General features: G+C 42.8%; 2 protein-coding genes across 3 annotated transcripts; one reads left to right on the plus strand and one right to left on the minus strand.

Moving 5' to 3' along the window:
• The first annotated feature begins 3,691 nt into the window (after positions 1-3,691).
• LOC120049855 (calumenin-A-like) lies at positions 3,692-16,865 on the plus strand. Of its 2 annotated transcripts, none has more exons than XM_038996323.1 (7): positions 3,692-3,811; positions 4,623-4,844; positions 13,785-13,966; positions 14,179-14,345; positions 14,466-14,526; positions 15,295-15,494; positions 15,631-16,865. In XM_038996323.1, the coding sequence occupies exons 2-7, from the start codon at positions 4,624-4,626 to the stop codon at positions 15,733-15,735; spliced, it is 936 nt and encodes a 311-aa protein (XP_038852251.1). In that variant the 5' UTR covers positions 3,692-3,811; position 4,623; the 3' UTR covers positions 15,736-16,865. The 2 variants fall into 2 exon arrangements, with proteins under 2 accessions (XP_038852251.1, XP_038852249.1); XM_038996321.1 differs by having other exon boundaries at positions 3,693-3,811; positions 13,785-13,978.
• Positions 16,866-17,201: 336 nt separating this feature from the next.
• On the minus strand, positions 17,202-18,883 carry LOC120049856 (putative violet-sensitive opsin). The gene is given in 5 exon segments (XM_038996324.1): positions 17,202-17,291; positions 17,458-17,697; positions 17,819-17,984; positions 18,249-18,417; positions 18,544-18,883. Coding segments are annotated over 5 exon segments (1,005 nt in total).
• Positions 18,884-19,168: the final 285 nt, after the last annotated feature.

Genomic DNA, 19,168 nt, shown 5'->3' on the forward strand with positions numbered 1-19,168 from the left:
CATTACTCATCTCATATGTATAGACTGTACACTATACCATCTACTGCATCTTGCCTATGCCGTTCTGTACCATCACTCATTCATATATCTTTATGTACATATTCTTTATCCCTTTATACTTGTGTGTATAAGGTAGTAGTTGTGGAATTGTTAGGTTAGATTACTTGTTGGTTATTACTGCATTGTAGGAACTAGAAGCACAAGCATTTCGCTACACTCGCATTAACATCTGCTAACCATGTGTATGTGACAAATAAAATTTGATTTGATTTGATGCCTGGATAAAGGTCATCATCATATTCCACTACACACCACTGCCCAAGAAGACCTGCATTTCCCCACTGGATTTTGTCCACAGGTTGTGGATTTTCCTCATTGGCTGGCTGTTCTGGAGCAGCCAGGACCTTCTGCCTGAAACTGAAGTGATGTGTGTTAAAGCATGTACAGTTTAGGTCTGTCTTTGTTGAACAAATGCAGCTGACATCATGAGACGTCAGCTCACCAGGAGCAAGGCTGATGAACTGGTGTATTGTCATGGTGGAGGGCACCGCTTTTATCGGGCTTGGCATCATCTCCATTGCACGTTCAACATCGGCACTCTTCACAAAGAACAGCTTCACTGACGTGTTTATCTCACGGGGGGCTTAGTAACGCTCCTGTGCATCACTGAGATCACAGCCCTTAGCTACCAACCTGTCCTTCGTTCTCTTCAACATTCCTCCCACACCATCAGGAGCCCCTTTTCCATGGCTTGACTTAAAAAAGTACCAGTTCCTCAGTGCTCTTTTACTCTCCTTGCTTCTTTTCTACGCTGTTCTCCACTGTTTACACTTCTGACGCTGGTCTCTCTCACTTAAATCACTGATCTTTTTATTTTTCTCCTGCCTCAACATTTCTTTTCCATCTCTAATGTTTTTTCTCAAGGTATTGTTCCCTTTTTTCTGGGTCAGCATTTTGATGTGCTCGACACTGCTTTTGTCTTTCTGCTGCTGATGTGGGTACCATCATTCCCTAGATGTTTCAATGGATAATGTTAAATCAAAGATTCTTAGAATATATACATGTATTCACTATAATCCTTGAGTCATTTGGGATCTAGAGCGAACAACTGAAGTTAAGAGCCTTGCCCAACTCTTCTACCACTTGCCTTAAAATATATTTTTTGTTCACATGGAACACATTACAGAATGTTTCATAAGTGAATATAAACAATATATAATATATTGAATAATTCATTTGTTTAGATGCAATATTCTGAAATAAAGTAAATAACTCAAGCCTCTGCTCATCGTGGTGAAGGACAGGAGACCACATGGTGTGCATGAAATTAATAGATTGTATATTTTTATGGGGTGCATGAAATTAATAGATTGTATATTTTTATGGTTTAAGTATAATTTTGATAAGTTTTCCATCTTTATTTCATGTAATGGGGTTGAGTTGGTCAGCTCAACAATCCCCACCTGACTTAAAAAAATAATAATAATACAGATATAAACGAATGTGATTACTTGCCTGTTTCAATTGAAAATTGTTGAATGATGTCACTTCCTGTTATTAATGCACATAAGGGTGGACTGACCATTTTTTGGGGAGGAGTTTGGTTGGTATGACTGGGTTGAGTATAGACTGAGGGACAAAGCTAAATTGTGTGATTTTAATCAATAATCATTTATTTGAGAAAAATACTTTCTAAAAAAAAGAACACTAATATATGTTTGCATTAATGGTAAAACGTATTAATTATGTGCACATTTTAATATTAATTTCCCAAGTTAAAATTAAGTGAAACGCCTGGGGGACATGACATAATTCTTAGTGTCATTTAACACCTCTTAACACCTCCTGATGAAGACCACTTGTCTGTCGAAACGTTATTGTCACGGATGAATAGGAGTGGAAGGTAGGAGTCAGGTGCAGAGAGCAGAGGGTTCAAGAAAAATAGGCACTTTTATTCTGGTACAAACGGTCATGCCCAAACACAGGGTGGAAAACACTGACCAACCCAAAACACAGGGTAAAAACGGTCCGGAGCACAAAACCACAGCCAACACTAAACGTGAACACAAAATAATCCCGCACAAACTAGAGCGGGCCTAACAAGCTTAAATAGGCTAGAAAATCAAGAAAACACAAATAGGAACAGGTGCAACTAATAAAACTAAACTAACAGAAAAGGAAAAAGGGTTCGGTGGGGGCTAGTAGGCCGGTGACGACGACCGCCGAGCACCGCCCGAACAGGCAGGGGAGCCAACTTCGGCGGGAGTCGTGACAGTTATTCAATTATTGCATCTGAGCTCCTAGAGTGTGCGGCTCTCCTTTTCTTTTTCAAGTGTTCTACTCCGCTAACCAGCACCTTGCCTAAACAGATGTGTGTTTCTTTCTACTCCAGAATCATGTGATTTGACTCATTTTATCTGTGGCCAATGACCTTGAGCCTGCTTGGATGGGCACTTCTAATGTAACTCTATGGTAGCACCCAAGGGGCTTAAATATTCGAACTCTCCCCGTAGACTTTGCGGTGTTGTAGTGTACCCATGAGTGACATAACACTGAGGCAATCATAGCGCAACTAGAGAACATTACCAACCCCTATGCACTGTATTTTCCACTGGCTGCCCCACCACCACAGAAAGCACAGAGCTAGGCTGAAAAAACACCTGCATTTTGGAGCTGCCTTGCTCAAGGAAGCAAAAAGAGACCATGTTTGTATGTGGCTTTATTAACTCAAAGATTTTTTTGTGGACTGTTTGCCAAATGATATGTGATGCGTATTAACGCCAAAATAACATCCAAAACAGTCACAAAAACTCAATATTAGGAAGGTGTTTCTAATGTTTGGTATACTTAGTGTACATACCATTCACATACATATATACTTATATTCCGGACTTAAATTTTTTTTTTTTTTGTTGCTGTTTTTAAATACTGTATTCTTGACAGCTTATTCTATTATTTCTACTACTGGACGTTGCATGTTTGTTACACTGTTTATACACACCGCAAATGTGTTAATATGCTGATTCTTGACATAGCTCACTCTAATATATCTACTGCTGTACATACTTTATCATTCTTAGCAATTCATGGTAGGACGACATCTAATCTCACAAAGGTTCAAACTGAAATGTTAAACAAAATGTATTATGCTGTTAATTAATTAATTAATTTACCCTCTACCATACCCATCTCCCCATAAACGTAGTACTTAATCAGCAGCATACATGTTGGTCTTGTACAAGATACTGAATGAAGCCAGCAAGTTAAAGTTGTCAGGTCCACTCAAGACAGATGACTGATAGACTGAAATACAGTTTGGCGAGAAGAACATTTTAACTTTATATGTATTTCTATTTTATCCAATGTTCAACAGCAACTGAAACACATGTCCTTGTAAACTTCAGTGGATGATGACAGTTCTAGAAAGATTTACTCAAATTTGGGGACGTGGCAATAGCCAAGTAGCCAATCAGGTGCCCAGGATGAGGTTTCGGGCAAAGGGACAGCAGCGAAGATTTTACCCAACGTAAATACATTCTCTAAAACACGATTGGTTCAAACACTACAAACTTTCGTGTAATCCAATTAAACGTGAATGCGATGAATAAACGTTTTATTATGGAACATGAGATCATCGGCCAAATGTGCCTTTTTGCTGAAGTGGACCAATCAAAGCTCGTGAAGGCTCATATCTATAATCTCATTGGATCTCCTTTAAGAAGGAAAAGGGTCGATGCTGGGGTGTGTTTATTAAGCTGTTGGCTTGTGAAACAGACATAGTGTACATATTGTGTCTGGAATCATCAGCCAGGTATGTAATACAATGATATTACTTCACTTACAAGCGAATATTGATGCGTTGATAGTGTTACTTTGTATGATCAGCTAACCCTAAATGGTAGGATTTGCAATTCAGGCGCATTCCAGTAGTCTGACGAGAGCTAGCGGCTAGGAGCCGATCTTATTATGATGAAAAGACTGAATTCAAAATATCTTACATTACTGTCAACAACTGATTTCTGGTTTGTTGTTCCACATTTGGTAATGTAGCGAAATGGAAAATGTTACATAAACAGTGTAGTCCGTGTGTGAATGGTGTATATGTTTACACAGTGTTACAATCTGTGCCTTCATTTGTGTTCAGACAGCCAAAAGCGACATTCTTTCCACTTTACCGTTATAGTGAGCAATTTTGTTATTGCGTTCCCTTGATCTATATTCAATTACTGTAAACTATTTAAAAACGTCAATGTTACAAATACCACATCATGAATGCACTGCCATGCAGACATGTTTTTGGCTTTCCTGCCTGACTCATCTGTCGTGTCTACAGGACTATCTATTTTCTTCCGTTTTAAATGTCCTATCACAAGTCTATGCTGACATGCTGCCAGCCAGTTTAATAAACAACCAACAGTTGATCATGTGAAACAAGTCCTGTAACACCTTAATGTCAAAGAGCCTGCCAAAGAAGCAAAGCTAGAAATGTTTAGATTCTGTAAGACTTGGAACAGCCCTAATGAGCAGCAAATGCAGATGCTGCCTGTGAGCTATTCACAGGCTTTGATGTTAACACTCCGGAAGAGGTGTCTTTTTAATATCTCTCTTGCTCTCTCTCATAGGATGGAGATCAGGCCATTGCTCATGTGCTTTGCCCTCTGCGTGGTCTATGCCACCAGTAAACCCACAGAGAAAAAGGAACGCATTCACCACGATGCACGTCTCAGCAGCCGCGAGCACGACGATGCTCAGGGCTTTGACTACGACCACGAGGCCTTCCTAGGACAAAAGGAGGCCAAGTCTTTTGACGACCTCAGCCCAGAGGAGAGCAAGCGCAGGCTAGGGTGAGTAGGCTCAAGTCTCTGCCTGGTTGCGTCTCAATAGTCCAATGTGGCCACCTTTCCTCGGGTCGGCTGTGTATCAATAGTATCAAGTTGAGGGTAGGGCTGTGACGGTAATTGAATAACTGTGTAACTGATGATTACGGATGAAGAGCGTCATGAAAATAAAACTGTTTAGATAGGCCTACATTCATTTTAGGATTTAAAAAATATTTATTTTCATGTAGATAAACTGTACCTAATAGCGGGAGTGTTTGCAAATGTTTTGTTAACATAGTTTGTCTATTAAACTTTCTACATCTCCTCTTTACAACTTACCTTTGCTTGAGCAGCTAATTGCTTGATGAGCGAGATGTAAAGTGCTGTAGGCTAGGGCACTTCAGTTAAAACATTGTTTGATGTCTGGACTTTTTTTTATACAATGCACATTTTCATTGCTTGCTAGTAAATAAATCAATCGGTCTTCTTTAAAAAAAAGTTTGGATGTTTCTGACTTCATTAATTATTCAACAGCAGTCGACAAGGTTGTTCTGGCTCTGAGGCCTATTTTTTATTTATTTTTCACCTTTATTTAACCAGGTAGGCTAGTTGAGAACAAGTTCTCATTTGCAACTGCGACCTGGCCAAGATAAAGCATAGCAGTGTGAACAGACAACAACACAGAGTTACACATGGAGTAAACAATAAACAAGTCAATAACATGGTAGAAAAAAATAGAATCTATATACAATGTGTGCAAAAGGCATGAGGAGGTAGGCAATAAATCGAATAATTACAATTTAGCAGATTAACACTGGAGTGATAAATCATCAGATGATCATGTGCAAGTAGAGATACTGGTGTGCAAAAGAGCAGAAAAGTAAATAAATAAAAGCAGTATGGGGGGTGAGGTAGGTAAATTGGGTGGGCTATATACCGATGGACTATGTACAGCTGCAGCGATCGCTTAGCTGCTCGGATAGCAGATGTTTAAAGTTGTTGAGGGAGATAAAAGTCTCCAACTTCAGAGATTTTTGCAATTCGTTCCAGTCGCAGGCAGCAGAGAACTGGAAGGAAAGGCGTCCAAATGAGGTTTTGGCTTTAGGGATGATCAGTGAGATACACCTGCTGGAGCGCGTGCTATGGGTGGGTGTAGCCATCGTGACCAGTGAACTGAGATAAGGTGGCACTTTACCTAGCATAGCCTTGTAGATGACCTGGAGCCAGTGGGTCTGATGACGAACATGTAGCGAGGGCCAGCCGACTAGGGCATACAGGTCCCAGTGGTGGGTCGTATAAGGTGCTTTAGTAACAAAACGGATGGCACTGTGATAAACTGCATCCAGTTTGCTGAGTAGAGTATTGGAAGCTATTTTGTAGATGACATCGCCGAAGTCGAGGATCGGTAGGATAGTCAGTTTTACTAGGGTAAGTTTGGCGGCGTGAGTGAAGGAGGCTTTGTTGCGAAATAGAAAGCCGACTCTAGATTTGATTTTGGATTGGAGATGTTTGATATGAGTCTGGAAGGAGAGTTTGCAGTCTAGCCAGACACCTAGGTACTTATAGATGTCCACATATTCTAGGTCGGAACCGTCCAGGGTGGTGATGCTAGTCGGGCGTGCGGGTGCAGGCAGCGAACGGTTGAAAAGCATGCATTTGGTTTTACTAGCGTTTAAGAGCAGTTGGAGGACACGGAAGGAGTGTTGTATGGCATTGAAGCTCGTTTGGAGGTTAGATAGCACAGTGTCCAAGGAAGGGCCAGAAGTATACAGAATGGTGTCGTCTGCGTAGAGGTGGATCAGGGAATCGCCCGCAGCAAGAGCAACATCATTGATATATACAGAGAAAAGAGTCGGCCCGAGAATTGAACCCTGTGGTACCCCCATAGAGACTGCCAGAGGACCGGACAACATGCCCTCCGATTTGACACACTGAACTCTGTCTGCAAAGTAGTTGGTGAACCAGGCAAGGCAGTCATTAGAAAAACCGAGGCTACTGAGTCTGCCGATAAGAATATGGTGATTGACAGAGTCGAAAGCCTTGGCCAGGTCGATGAAGACAGCTGCACAGTACTGTCTTTTATCGATGGCGGTTATGATATCGTTTAGTACCTTGAGCGGGGCTGAGGTGCACCCGTGACCGGCTCGGAAACCGGATTGCACAGCGGAGAAGGTACGGTGGGATTCGAGATGGTCAGTGATCTGTTTGTTGACTTGGCTTTCGAAGACCTTAGATAGGCAGGGCAGGATGGATATAGGTCTGTAACAGTTTGGGTCCAGGGTGTCTCCCCCTTTGAAGAGGGGGATGACCGCGGCAGCTTTCCAATCCTTGGGGATCTCAGATGATACGAAGGAGAGGTTGAACAGGCTGGTAATAGGGGGTGCGACAATGGCGGCGGACAGTTTCAGAAATAGGGGGTCCAGATTGTCAAGCCCAGCTGATTTGTATGGGTCCAGGTTTTCCAGCTCTTTCAGAGCATCTGCTATCTGGATATGGGATATGGGCTGTTGGCCAAGGTTGGAGTCGCCAGGAGGAAGGCATGGCCAGCCATTGAGAAATGCTTGTTGAAGTTTTCGATTATCACGGATTTATCGGTGGTGACCGTGTTACCTAGCCTCAGTGCAGTGGGCAGCTGGGAGGAGGTGCTCTTGTTCTCCATGGACTTTACAGTATCCCAGAACTTTTTGGAGTTAGAGCTACAGGATGCAAATTTCTGCTTGAAAAAGCTGGCCTTTGCTTTCCTGACTGACTGCGTGTATTGGTTCCTGACTTCCCTGAACAGTTGCATATCGCGGGGGCTCTTCGATGCTATTGCAGTTCGCCACAGGATGTTTTTGTGCTGGTCGAGGGCAGTCCGGTCTGGAGTGAACCAAGGGCTATATCTGTTCTTAGTTCTGCATTTTTTGAACGGAGCATGCTTGTCTAATATGGTGAGGAAGTAACTTTTAAAGAATGACCAGGCATCCTCAACTGACGGGATGAGGTCAATATCCTTCCAGGGTACCCGGGCCAGGTCGATTAGAAAGGCCTGCTCGCAGAAGTGTTTTAGGGAGCGTTTGACAGTGATGAGGGGTGGTCGTTTGACCGCGGACCCGTAGCGGATACAGGCAATGAGGCAGTGATCGCTGAGATCTTGATTGAAGACAGCAGAGGTGTATTTGGAGGGCAAGTTGGTCAGGATAATGTCTATTAGGGTGCCCATGTTTACGGATTTAGGGTTGTACCTGGTGGGTTCCTTGATGATTTGTGTGAGATTGAGGGCATCTAGCTTAGATTGTAGGACTGCTGGGGTGTTAAGCATATCCCAGTTTAGGTCACCTAACAGAACAAACTCTGAAGCTAGATGTGGAGCGATCAATTCACAGATGGTGTCCAGGGCACAGCTGGGAGCTGAGGGGGGTCGGTAGCAGGCGGTAACAGTGAGAGACTTATTTCTGGAGAGATTAATTTTTAAAATCAGAAGTTCGAACTGTTTGGGCATAGACCTGGAAAGTATGACAGAACTTTGCAGGCTATCTCTGCAGTAGATTGCAACTCCTCCCCCTTTGGCAGTTCTATCTTGACGGAAAGTGTTATAGTTGGGTATGGAAATCTCAGAATTTTTGGTGGCCTTCCTAAGCCAGGATTCAGACACGGCAAGGACATCAGGGTTGGCAGAGTGTGCTAAAGCGGTGAGTAAGACAAACTTAGGGAGGAGGCTTCTGATGTTGACATGCATGAGGCCAAGGCTTTTTCGATCACAGAAGTCAACAAATGAGGGTGCCTGGGGACATGTGGTTTACCTCCACATCACCCGAGGAACAGAGGAGTAGTAGGATGAGGGTGCGGCTAAAGGCTATCAAAACTGGTCGCCTAGAGCGTTGGGGACAAGGAATAAAAGGAGCAGATTTATGGGCATGGTAGAATAGATTCTGGGCATAATGTGCAGACAGGGGTATGGTGGGGCACGGGTACAGCGGAGGCAAGCCCAGGCACTGGGTGATGATAAGAGAGGTTGTATCTCTGGACATGCTGGTCTCAATGGGTGAGGTCACCGCATGTGTGGGAGGTGGGACAAAGGAGGTATCAGAGGTACGGAGAGTGGAACTACGGGGTCCATTGCAAACCAAAACAATGATAACTAGCCTGAACAACAGTATACAAGGCATATTGATATTTGAGAGAGACATACAGTAAGGCATAAAGTGATTGCAGGTCTTGATTGGGAGAGCTAGCTAAAACAACAGGTGAGATAACAGCAGCTAGTCAGCTAACACAGCAACAGCAGGTAAAAATGGCGACGACTAGGCAGAGAGGGTCGGATTAACTACACACAGAGCCTGAGTTAAAACACAGAGCCGACAGATAAAACACAAATAAACAATAATGCTCTGTTGTGTCAAATGGACAATTTGCCAAGCCTCTCCAACCAGGCATGGTATAATTTGATACAGAATCTTTTCTTAAATTATAGACTAATCAACGCTAATCAGGCCCGGTTCTGGCCTATATGCTGCCCTGAACTAGACCCCAAAAATTGCTGTCCTCCTATCCCCGCAAAGTATAATAGTAGCCTAGGCCCGCAATGCACTTTTAGGAATTCCCATGTGGTAAGCTACTGTTTGTAAAACAGGTAATTTACCATTAATTCCTGTAATCTGGTTACATACATTTCTGTAAATGCATGTATTAATTACAGTAATTTACTGTTCTCATTCTCTGAGTGGAAACGTTGTGTGCACAGTTCAAAACCTGCTACACTTGTGACAAACATGTTTCGATTTATTTCATACCATAATTTACGCGCGCCATATGAGCATGTGTCTGGTTTCTCTGACCTGTTAATGTTGACGGAGCGCATGCTCCTGAACACGCATAGAAGTACCTGGCCTGCTTCTCGCAAATGTCAAAAGTAGGAAAGTGCCCTGCTGGGATTCTAAGTCATATTTTCTTCACCTCACACTGTACGTCAACAAAGTCCATTATAATAGTTCCTTACAGTATTTGAAAAATCTTTCCAACCCCTCGATAATCAATATCGCTGATAAATAGGCTATGGACATGTTGCGTGTATTTGTTTCTATTTTAATGACGGTCAATTTCATATTCATACTATGGCATAGCTGTCCCCTTCATACTGTTAATTATCTTGCATCCAATTCTCAGAGAAGGCCTAACATAGGCCAAGGTTTTTTTTATTATGTTTTAGTGAAATAATAAATATTTGCTCTTGTGTCTGACCGTACACTGGTGGTTTTGATTGATGGGTGCTTTTACGGGGGTGTGCGTGTGTCAGTTCGCTGATTCTCTCTATAGGCCTAAATGTCCATTCAGAAGTTTTCCAAAAGTACCCTGTCTGAACTAGGGCTGTGACGGTCACGAAATTTCGTTAGCCAGTGATTGTCAAGCAAATAACAGTAGATAACATAAACACATTTAACATCTCCTGGATTCCACACAATGCCTACAAGCCATTGATGCAGACCTTTGGAACATCTATATTTTAAAAAGACTAATAAATCCATGTAAACTGGCCTACACCTTCACAATAAATACTCTTATTTATTTTAGACAGGTCTAAAGAAACATGATATGAAGAAAATGTAGTCTATTTTAGAAGAACAGAATAGCATACTCTGAGTTGTCCTGTTCTGGCTATGCCAAATGGCTGTGGGCTACACTAGTTAATTTAGCAGACAAGATTTGCTTAGAATTCCGTGGCATTCTTTTACAGTATGAAGAATACATTTTGAACAAAGCTGAATAAAATACACTGCTCAAAAAAATAAAGGGAACACTTAAACAACACAATGTAACTCCAAGTCAATCACACTTCTGTGAAATCAAACTGTCCACTTAGGAAGCAACACTGATTGACAATAAATTTCACATGCTGTTGTGCAAATGGAATAGACAAAAGGTGGAAATTATAGGCAATTAGCAAGACACCCCCAATAAAGGAGTGGTTCTGCAGGTGGTGACCACAGACCACTTCTCAGTTCCTATGCTTCCTGGCTGATGTTTTGGTCACTTTTGAATGCTGGCGGTGCTTTCACTCTAGTGGTAGCATGAGACGGAGTCTACAACCCACACAAGTGGCTCAGGTAGTGCAGCTCATCCAGGATGGCACATCAATGCGAGCTGTGGCAAGAAGGTTTGCTGTGTCTGTCAGCGTAGTGTCCAGAGCATGGAGGCGCTACCAGGAGACAGGCCAGTACATCAGGAGACGTGGAGGAGGCCGTAGGAGGGCAACAACCCAGGAGCAGGACCGCTACCTCCGCCTTTGTGCAAGGAGGAGCAGGTGGAGCACTGCCAGAGCCCTGCAAAATGACCTCCAGCAGGCCACAAATGTGCATGTGTCTGCTCAAACGGTCAGAAACAGACTCCATGAGGGTGGTATGAGGGCCCGACGTCCACAGGTGGGGGTTGTGCTTACAGCCCAACACCGTGCAGGACTTTTGGCATTTGCCAGAGAACACCAAGATTGGCAAATTCGCCACTGGCGCCCTGTGCTCTTCACAGATGAAAGCAGGTTCACACTGAGCACATGAGCACATGTGACAGACGTGACAGAGTCTGGAGACGCCGTGGAGAACGTTCTGCTGCCTGCAACATCCTCCAGCATGACCGGTTTGGCGGTGGGTCAGTCATGGTGTGGGGTGGCATTTCTTTGGGGGGCCGCACAGCCCTCCATGTGCTCGCCAGAGGTAGCCTGACTGCCATTAGGTACCGAGATGAGATCCTCAGACCCCTTGTGAGACCATATGCTGGTGCGGTTGACCCTGGGTTCCTCCTAATGCAAGACAATGCTAGACCTCATGTGGCTGGAGTGTGTCAGCAGTTCCTGCAAGAGGAAGGCATTGATGCTATGGACTGGCCCGCCCGTTCCCCAGACCTGAATCCAATTGAGCACATCTGGGACAACATGTCTCGCTCCATCCACCAACGCCACGTTCCACCACAGACTGTCCAGGAGTTGGCGGATACTTTAGTCCAGGTTTGGGAGGGGATCCCTCAGGAGACCATCCGCCACCTCATCAGGAGCATGCCCAGGCGTTGTAGGGAGGTCATACAGGCACGTGGAGGCCACACACACTACTGAGCCTCATTTTGACTTGTTTTAAGGACATTACATCAAAGTTGGATCAGCCTGTAGTGTGGTTTTCCACTTTAATTTTGAGTGTGACTCCAAATCCAGACCTCCATGGGTTGATAAATTTGATTTCCATTGATAATTTTTGTGTGATTTTGTAGTCAGCACATTCAACTATGTAAAGAAAAAAGAATTTAATAAGAATATTTCATTCATTCAGATCTAGGATGTGTTATTTTAGTGTTCCCTTTATTTTTTTGAGCAGTATATATATATATATATCACACACACACACAGTTGTGACCAAAAGTTTTGAGAATGACACAAATATTAATTTCCACAAAGTTTGCTGCTTCAGTGTCTTTAGATATTTTTGTCAGATGTTACTATGGAATACTGAAGTATGATTACAAGCATTTCATAAGTGTCAAAGGCTTTTATTGACAATTACATGAAGTTGATGCAAAGAGTCAATATTTGCAGTGTTGACCCTTCTTTTTCAAGACCTCTGCAATCTGCCCTGGCATGCTGTCAATTAACTTCTGGGCCACATCCTGACTGATGGCAGCCCATTCTTGCATAATCAATGCTTGGAGTTTGTCAGAATTTGTGGGGTTTTGTTTGTCCACCCGCCTCTTGAGGATTGACCACAAGTTCTCAATGGGATTAAGGTCTGGGGAGTTTCCTGGTCATGGACCCAAAATATCGTTGTTTTGTTCCCCGAGCCACTTAGTTATCACTTTTGCCTTATGACTTTATGACTTTACCCCAGTCCTCAGCAGTCCAATCCCTGTACCTTTTGCAGAATATCAGTCTGTCCCTGATGTTTTTCCTGGAGAGAAGTGGCTTCTTTGCTGCCCTTCTTGACACCAGGCCATCCTCCAAAAGTCTTCAAAAGTCCTTGCCTGTGAAGCCTTTTTTGTGCAAAGCAATGATGACGGCACGTGTTTCCTTGCAGGTAACCATGGTTGACAGAGGAAGAACAATGATTCCAAGCACCATCTCTCCTTTTGAAGCTTCCAGTCTGTTATTCGAACTCAATCAGCATGACAAAGTGATCTCCAGCCTTGTCCTCGTCAACACTCACACCTGTGTTAACGAGAGAATCACTGACATGATGTCAGCTGGTCCTTTTGTGGCAGGGCTGAAATGCAGTGGACATGTTTTTTTGGTATTCAGTTCACTTGCATGGCAAAGAGGGACTTTGCAATTACTTGCAATTCTTCTGATCACTCTTCATAACATTCTGGAGTATATGCAAATTGCCATCATACAAACTGAGGCAGCAGAGTTTGTGACACAAATATACATTTTAATTCTCAACTTTTGGCCACGACTGTTTATACCCACCCCAATTTGGGTGGAGTCTCCTTCTCTCTAAACATTACATCTTTATTTCTAGGCAGGAACTTAAGTGATACGGGCAATAAACTGTTCCTTCTCCCCTAATAGGACCTGACCTCGACTCCCTTCCTCACTAATCCACAGCTCTCCACCCTTATCAGTGCCTGCTAATATGATCGTCTTCCCTGCACTCACTACATTCCAAGCTTAATTGCTTCCACCATATACATTCCTCCTACAGATAACCACTAACTTCTGGTGTAAACCCTAGACTATGGCACCCATCATGTCTCTAGTATAACTGATGATTAACAATATTTAAAGTTTTGAAATCTGAACCCATCACCAGTAAATGGAGAGGAGGTAGAATTCCCCCTTTCCCATCATCAGATTCAAAGAACAGGCTATCACTTTCACGTAGACTGTACTAGATCTTGGTGTTGACTGTTATTACATTGGTATTGTAGTAAATATAGTTTGACCTCTTTTGAACTACATTTTTAGTTTAACAGTCTCTCTCTTTCTCGCTCTTCCCCTTTCTGATACAGTGTGATTGTAGAGAAGATTGATGGGGACAGTGATGGTTTTGTCACTGAGGTGGAGCTGAGAGCTTGGATTAAGAAGTCTCAGAAGAAGTACATCTATGAGAACGTGGACCGCCAATGGAAGGACTTTGATGTCAACAATGACGGCATGATCTCTTGGGAGGAATACAGGAATGTAACTTATGGTACCTATCTGGGTAAGAAGGGCATGACATGAGCATGCATAAGCCCGGGAAATGCAATATGTCCTAAACAAATGTGTTGGTTATGATTGATTCAATATTTGCAGGGCCTTTTATTAGTTTCACTGATTGGTTGATTTACCGTATCAATTCAGGTTGGGGTGTATCACATGTGATTAACTAGAGATCATAGCCACTTCCCTTTGACCCCACAGATGACCCGGAACCAGATGATGGTTACAACTACCAGCACATGATGGCGAGGGACGAGAGGCGTTTCAAAATGGCCGACCAGAACGGAGACCAGATCGCCAACAAAGAGGAGTTCACCGCCTTCCTACACCCAGAGGAGTACGACCACATGAAGGACATAGTGGTGCTGGTATGTGTGTTTCATTCTCTGTGTTCATTAGATTAAAAGGTATTTGGAAAAAATGAAACACGCAGTGTTCACCGGTCGGCTCTCTGACCATCCTCCTCTTTCTCCTTGTTTACCCCACAGGAAACCATGGAGGACATTGATAAGAATGGTGACGGTTTCATTGACCTGAATGAATACATAGGTAAGGACTGAAGTGGACATACTCTTGAGTATACAAAACATTATGAACACCTACTCTTTCCATGACATAGACTGACCAGGTGAAGCTATGATCCCTTAAATCAAATGAAATCACATTTTATTTATCACATGCACTGAATACAACTGGTGTAGACTTTACAGTGAAATGCTTGCTTACGAACCTTTCCCAATGATGCAAAGAAAAAAAAGTAACACGAGGAATAAAATAAAATGCACAAGAATGGAGCTATATACAGGGAGTACTAGTACCAGATCAATGTGTACAAGGAACTTGAGGTAGATATATACATGAATGCAGGGTAAAGTGACTAGGTCTTATTGATGTCACTTGTTTAAATCAACTTCAATCAGTGTAGATGAAGCAGAGGAGACAGGTTAAAGAAGGATTTTTAAGCGTTGATAAAACTGAGATATGGATTGTGTATGTGTGCCATGTTGATGGTGACTGGGTAAGACAAAAGGTTTATATGCCTTTGAACGGGTTATGGTAGTAGGTGCCAAGCGCACCGGTTTGTTTCAAGAACTGCAACGCTTTTCCACACAACAGTTTCCCGTGTGTATCAAGAGTGGTCCACCACCCAAAGGACATCCAGCCAACTTGACACAACTGTGGGAAGCACTGCAGAAGGTGTTCCTAATGTTTGGTATACTCAGTGTATAGTCACTTTATTCTGAGGTCCCCATTCAATAGATGTACTATATTGATGTTTCTACCCTCAGACACACTTTCACCCCCCTCATTTCCTAGGTGACATGTACAACCATGAAGATGAGATGGAGGAGCCAGACTGGGTTGCTACGGAGCGTGAGCAGTTCTCAGAGTTCCGAGACAAGAACAAAGACGGGAAGATGGATCGGGAGGAGACTTTGGACTGGATCCTTCCTTCAGATTACGACCATGCAGAGGCCGAGGCCAAACACCTCGTCTACGAGTCTGACTTGAACAAGGTGAGACAATCGCTCTCTCTCTTGTGTCTATTGGTTTTCATTCTCTCTTTCTCCCCCTTTCCCTTTCTTTCACTCACAATGGCTGTGTCTGTTTAAGCCTTCTATTGACTAAATAACCTTTTTGTTTTGATTTCAGGATGGAAAGCTCAGCAAGGAAGAAATCCTGAACAAGTACGACCTGTTTGTAGGAAGTCAAGCAACTGACTTTGGTGAGGCGCTAGTACGGCATGATGAGTTTTAGGTTATTTGGTCCTAGCTAGATAAAAACAGTTTTAAACTTGATTTGATAAATTATCAAATGTATTTTGTACGAAACCTATTCATACACTACATTGTCTCCAATTAGTTTGTGGTTGATGGCACCCAATAGTTGGGTGGGTGTTATATTTACTGACTACCCATCCCAACACTTCATTTTATTGTTCTGTTACATACATAGGTAGTTTAGTTTGGGCATTATTTTTGCCTTGGTTTAAAATATGATGCTATACTCACAAGCACTGAATATTCCATTTGGAGTTGTAATAATTTATAATTCTTCCACCAAACCCTTCATATGTGGGAATTATTTGGTGTTTTTTTACAGTCATGTTTTGAATGACACTGATTGTAATGATAGCCCATAATTTCTTAGTATAGTTAGTAGATGAGAGATGCTACCCAACGTTAGCCTCATATGTATCCTTTTACACAGTGTGTGCCTTCTCTGAGTAGTCTTTTGGGAGCTCAACCAATGAAACCGACACTAAATATCAGAGGGTCATGGGAACGTGAGTCCACTACAGTGAAATCATCCCTCACCCTGCTCTGTTTCTCCATAAACACTCACTTTGACCCCCTCTTCTTCATATGTACTGTATTTGTCTATCATGACTAGGGTTGTTATTACAATGTTGCCAAGTTCATCACTGCTTCTGTAGCCTTTTCTCCTGTCAATCACTGCCTCTCAATAGTCTACAGTGGCTTCCTCTCCTTGCCTCCATCTGCACTGCTCGAGAAACAAATGATAGGTGAAAGAAATATGTTGGATGACCAATGTGAAACAAGAAAAGGAAACCATTTTAGACTATTGAGAACCAGCACACATGTGAGAATGCATCTGTTGTTCTATTGGTTAGAAATAAAAGCGGTTGTACTTCCTTCCTATGGGGCATGCTGAACTGAAAGGTTGGTGCATTGCAGCGTTGTTACTGAATTCCGCTTGCTCTAAATTAAGATTATATTGAAGTATTTACATACTTGGCAAGTGTTTATTTTCTGAGTTTATACATAGAATGTATGGACATTCATATTTTGGATTAAATGCTGTACTTTGGATTCCACAGCCCATTTCTCAATAAAAAAACAAATTGAGTAAACTTATTTGTTCAAGTTTGAGCCTCAGTGCACTTCTTTTGTATGTCTGGTTGTTTGTGTTAATGATTTTCGTTAAGATATCCAGGAAATGGAGAGCGTGGTTGAAATTAAACACTGTCCACCACTGTTTTGAAAAGTGCATCGTAATACAATATAAATCTTTATTTACCTTATATCTTAAAATAATTCAACATGAGTGTTTCATAAAGGAGTAGATTCAATAAACCCTATTTCCCCTGAACTCACAATTTCAATCAAGTGTTAGGGAACCTTAGATGGTTTATTGAATCCACCCCAAGACTGTTGGCTGTTGGAGATGGGCTCCTGATGGACTGAGACCTGAGTCACAGATTAGGCTGTGGAGACCTCAGTCTTGGAGGCTGAAACTGAAGTCTCCTCAATCTGCTTTCCAAACACGGTCTCCATGATGCAGGCATTGAACTGAGGAGGGAGACGTAGATTTATATGACAGAGAATGAACATGATATGGTTGTGTCTTGTTCAGACTCACGTTTTAATTCATGTGCTTTATTTCTGACTATGTCAATGAGTGTATGTGTGCCACTATGTCAGTGTATTTCTATGTATTTGGGGCTTATAGAATCACCTGTTTGTTCATGAAGGCGTAAATGAGAGGGTTGTATACACAGGAGCTTTTAGAGAAGAAAGCAGGGATGGTGACCAGGCGGTAGTCTTTGTCCTCGCTTGTTGTCTAGGCGAAGTACAAGCCTGCCAAGGCGTAGGGGCCGTAACACAGAATGAAGGAGCACACCATCACAATCACCATCCTGGATACTTCCTTTTCTGCCTTCTGGGTGGAAGCTGACTCAGCCTGTGCAGCTGCCACCTACACACACACACACACACACACACACAGACAGGACAAGCTGGTCACATCTGGGTTCCAAAAATGTACTATACTGTACTTTTGTTTTGTTGTTTTTTAAACCAGAAAGCATTGTACTCACAGCCCGTAGTGCTCCCAGTAGCTGGGAGTAGGAGAAAAATATGGTGGACATGGGCATGAGGAAACGGGTAACAATAAGGAATTTGGTGTAGCTGGCACAGTGGTACTCCTCATTGTTTGTATACCAGTCAGGTCCACAGGAGCAGCCCAGACCCTCAGGGATATACCTGTAAAACAAACCCAAGTGACTTATCTAACTTGAAAAGCAGCGAGCGATGCAAACATTGAAGCCAATTAGTGACATGAATTTCTGCTCAGAACCTTACACGTACGGCAAAACATATCATTTGAACTCATTTTAGGATATTTACCATTTTCCCCATCCCCTGTGTGTGCAATATGAACCAAATAGCCTAATAGTAGCCAAATACAAAGAGTATTTATTAATCCAGACAAGATCAAAGTGTTTGTGAGAGGCTGGGGATGAATACCTGCTCCAGCCGAAGAATGGTGGGGTTGCACATCCGATCCCCATGACCCAGGTGAAGGCGACAGCCGCCAGAGCCTGGTTGTTGTCAAATTTGAAGGTGCCGAAGGGTTTGCAGATGACCACGTATCTCTCAAAGGCAAGGACAGCCAGGGACCAAGCTGACACCAACCCTGAGTAAGAGAGAAGAAGCTATCAACAGGTTAGGAGATATCGAACACAATAACTAGTTTGCATGTAAAATAATCAGAAGAGTAAAATGAATCGCTGAAGTTGTTGATTTTTGTTATGATGTTTACCTGCTATTGAACCCATGCAAGCTTCCATTGCACACAAGGTGTAACCCAGGAAGTAGTATCCTCTCGCACTAGAAACGAACACTTGACTCACAGAGAACGTCACAAAGATGAAACCTGCTAACGAGACATTGACCAGGATGTAGTTCAGCGGTTGTCTCAGTTTCTTGTACTTCGCTGTCACCACGAGAATTATAAAGTTTAGGGGTGTTCCAGCAAAGAACACAAAGCCCATGAAAGCAGCCTGTAGGTAGAAAGCCCATATTGGGGCCAGGTGATACTGTGGCCCCTCAAATGGGCTGACCTTAGAGATGTTCTCGTACAGATGGAAGTTCTTTCCCATCTTGGCTCCTCTCTGACTCAGTACCCCTACCCGTCCATCCCTTAGATGTGCACTGTGATGTTGAAAGGCTCCCTTTTATATGACCACAAACCACTTATAAACCTCTTTAAATTATGTCTGGAACAAGCTTCTCCTGCGGATCTTCGTGATCTTGTAGATGGAAGAATAAACTTTAGGATTAAGCTGCCACCATGACCCGTAAGAAGAGACCTTACTTTGTTGGGCGCAGTAATCCATCTTAAAGAGCCAGTGAGAAAGAATACAATTTGAAGAAGAATTGAACTC

Source organism: Salvelinus namaycush, chromosome 6 (genome assembly GCF_016432855.1).
Source record: "Salvelinus namaycush isolate Seneca chromosome 6, SaNama_1.0, whole genome shotgun sequence".
Taxonomy (NCBI): domain Eukaryota; kingdom Metazoa; phylum Chordata; class Actinopteri; order Salmoniformes; family Salmonidae; genus Salvelinus; species Salvelinus namaycush.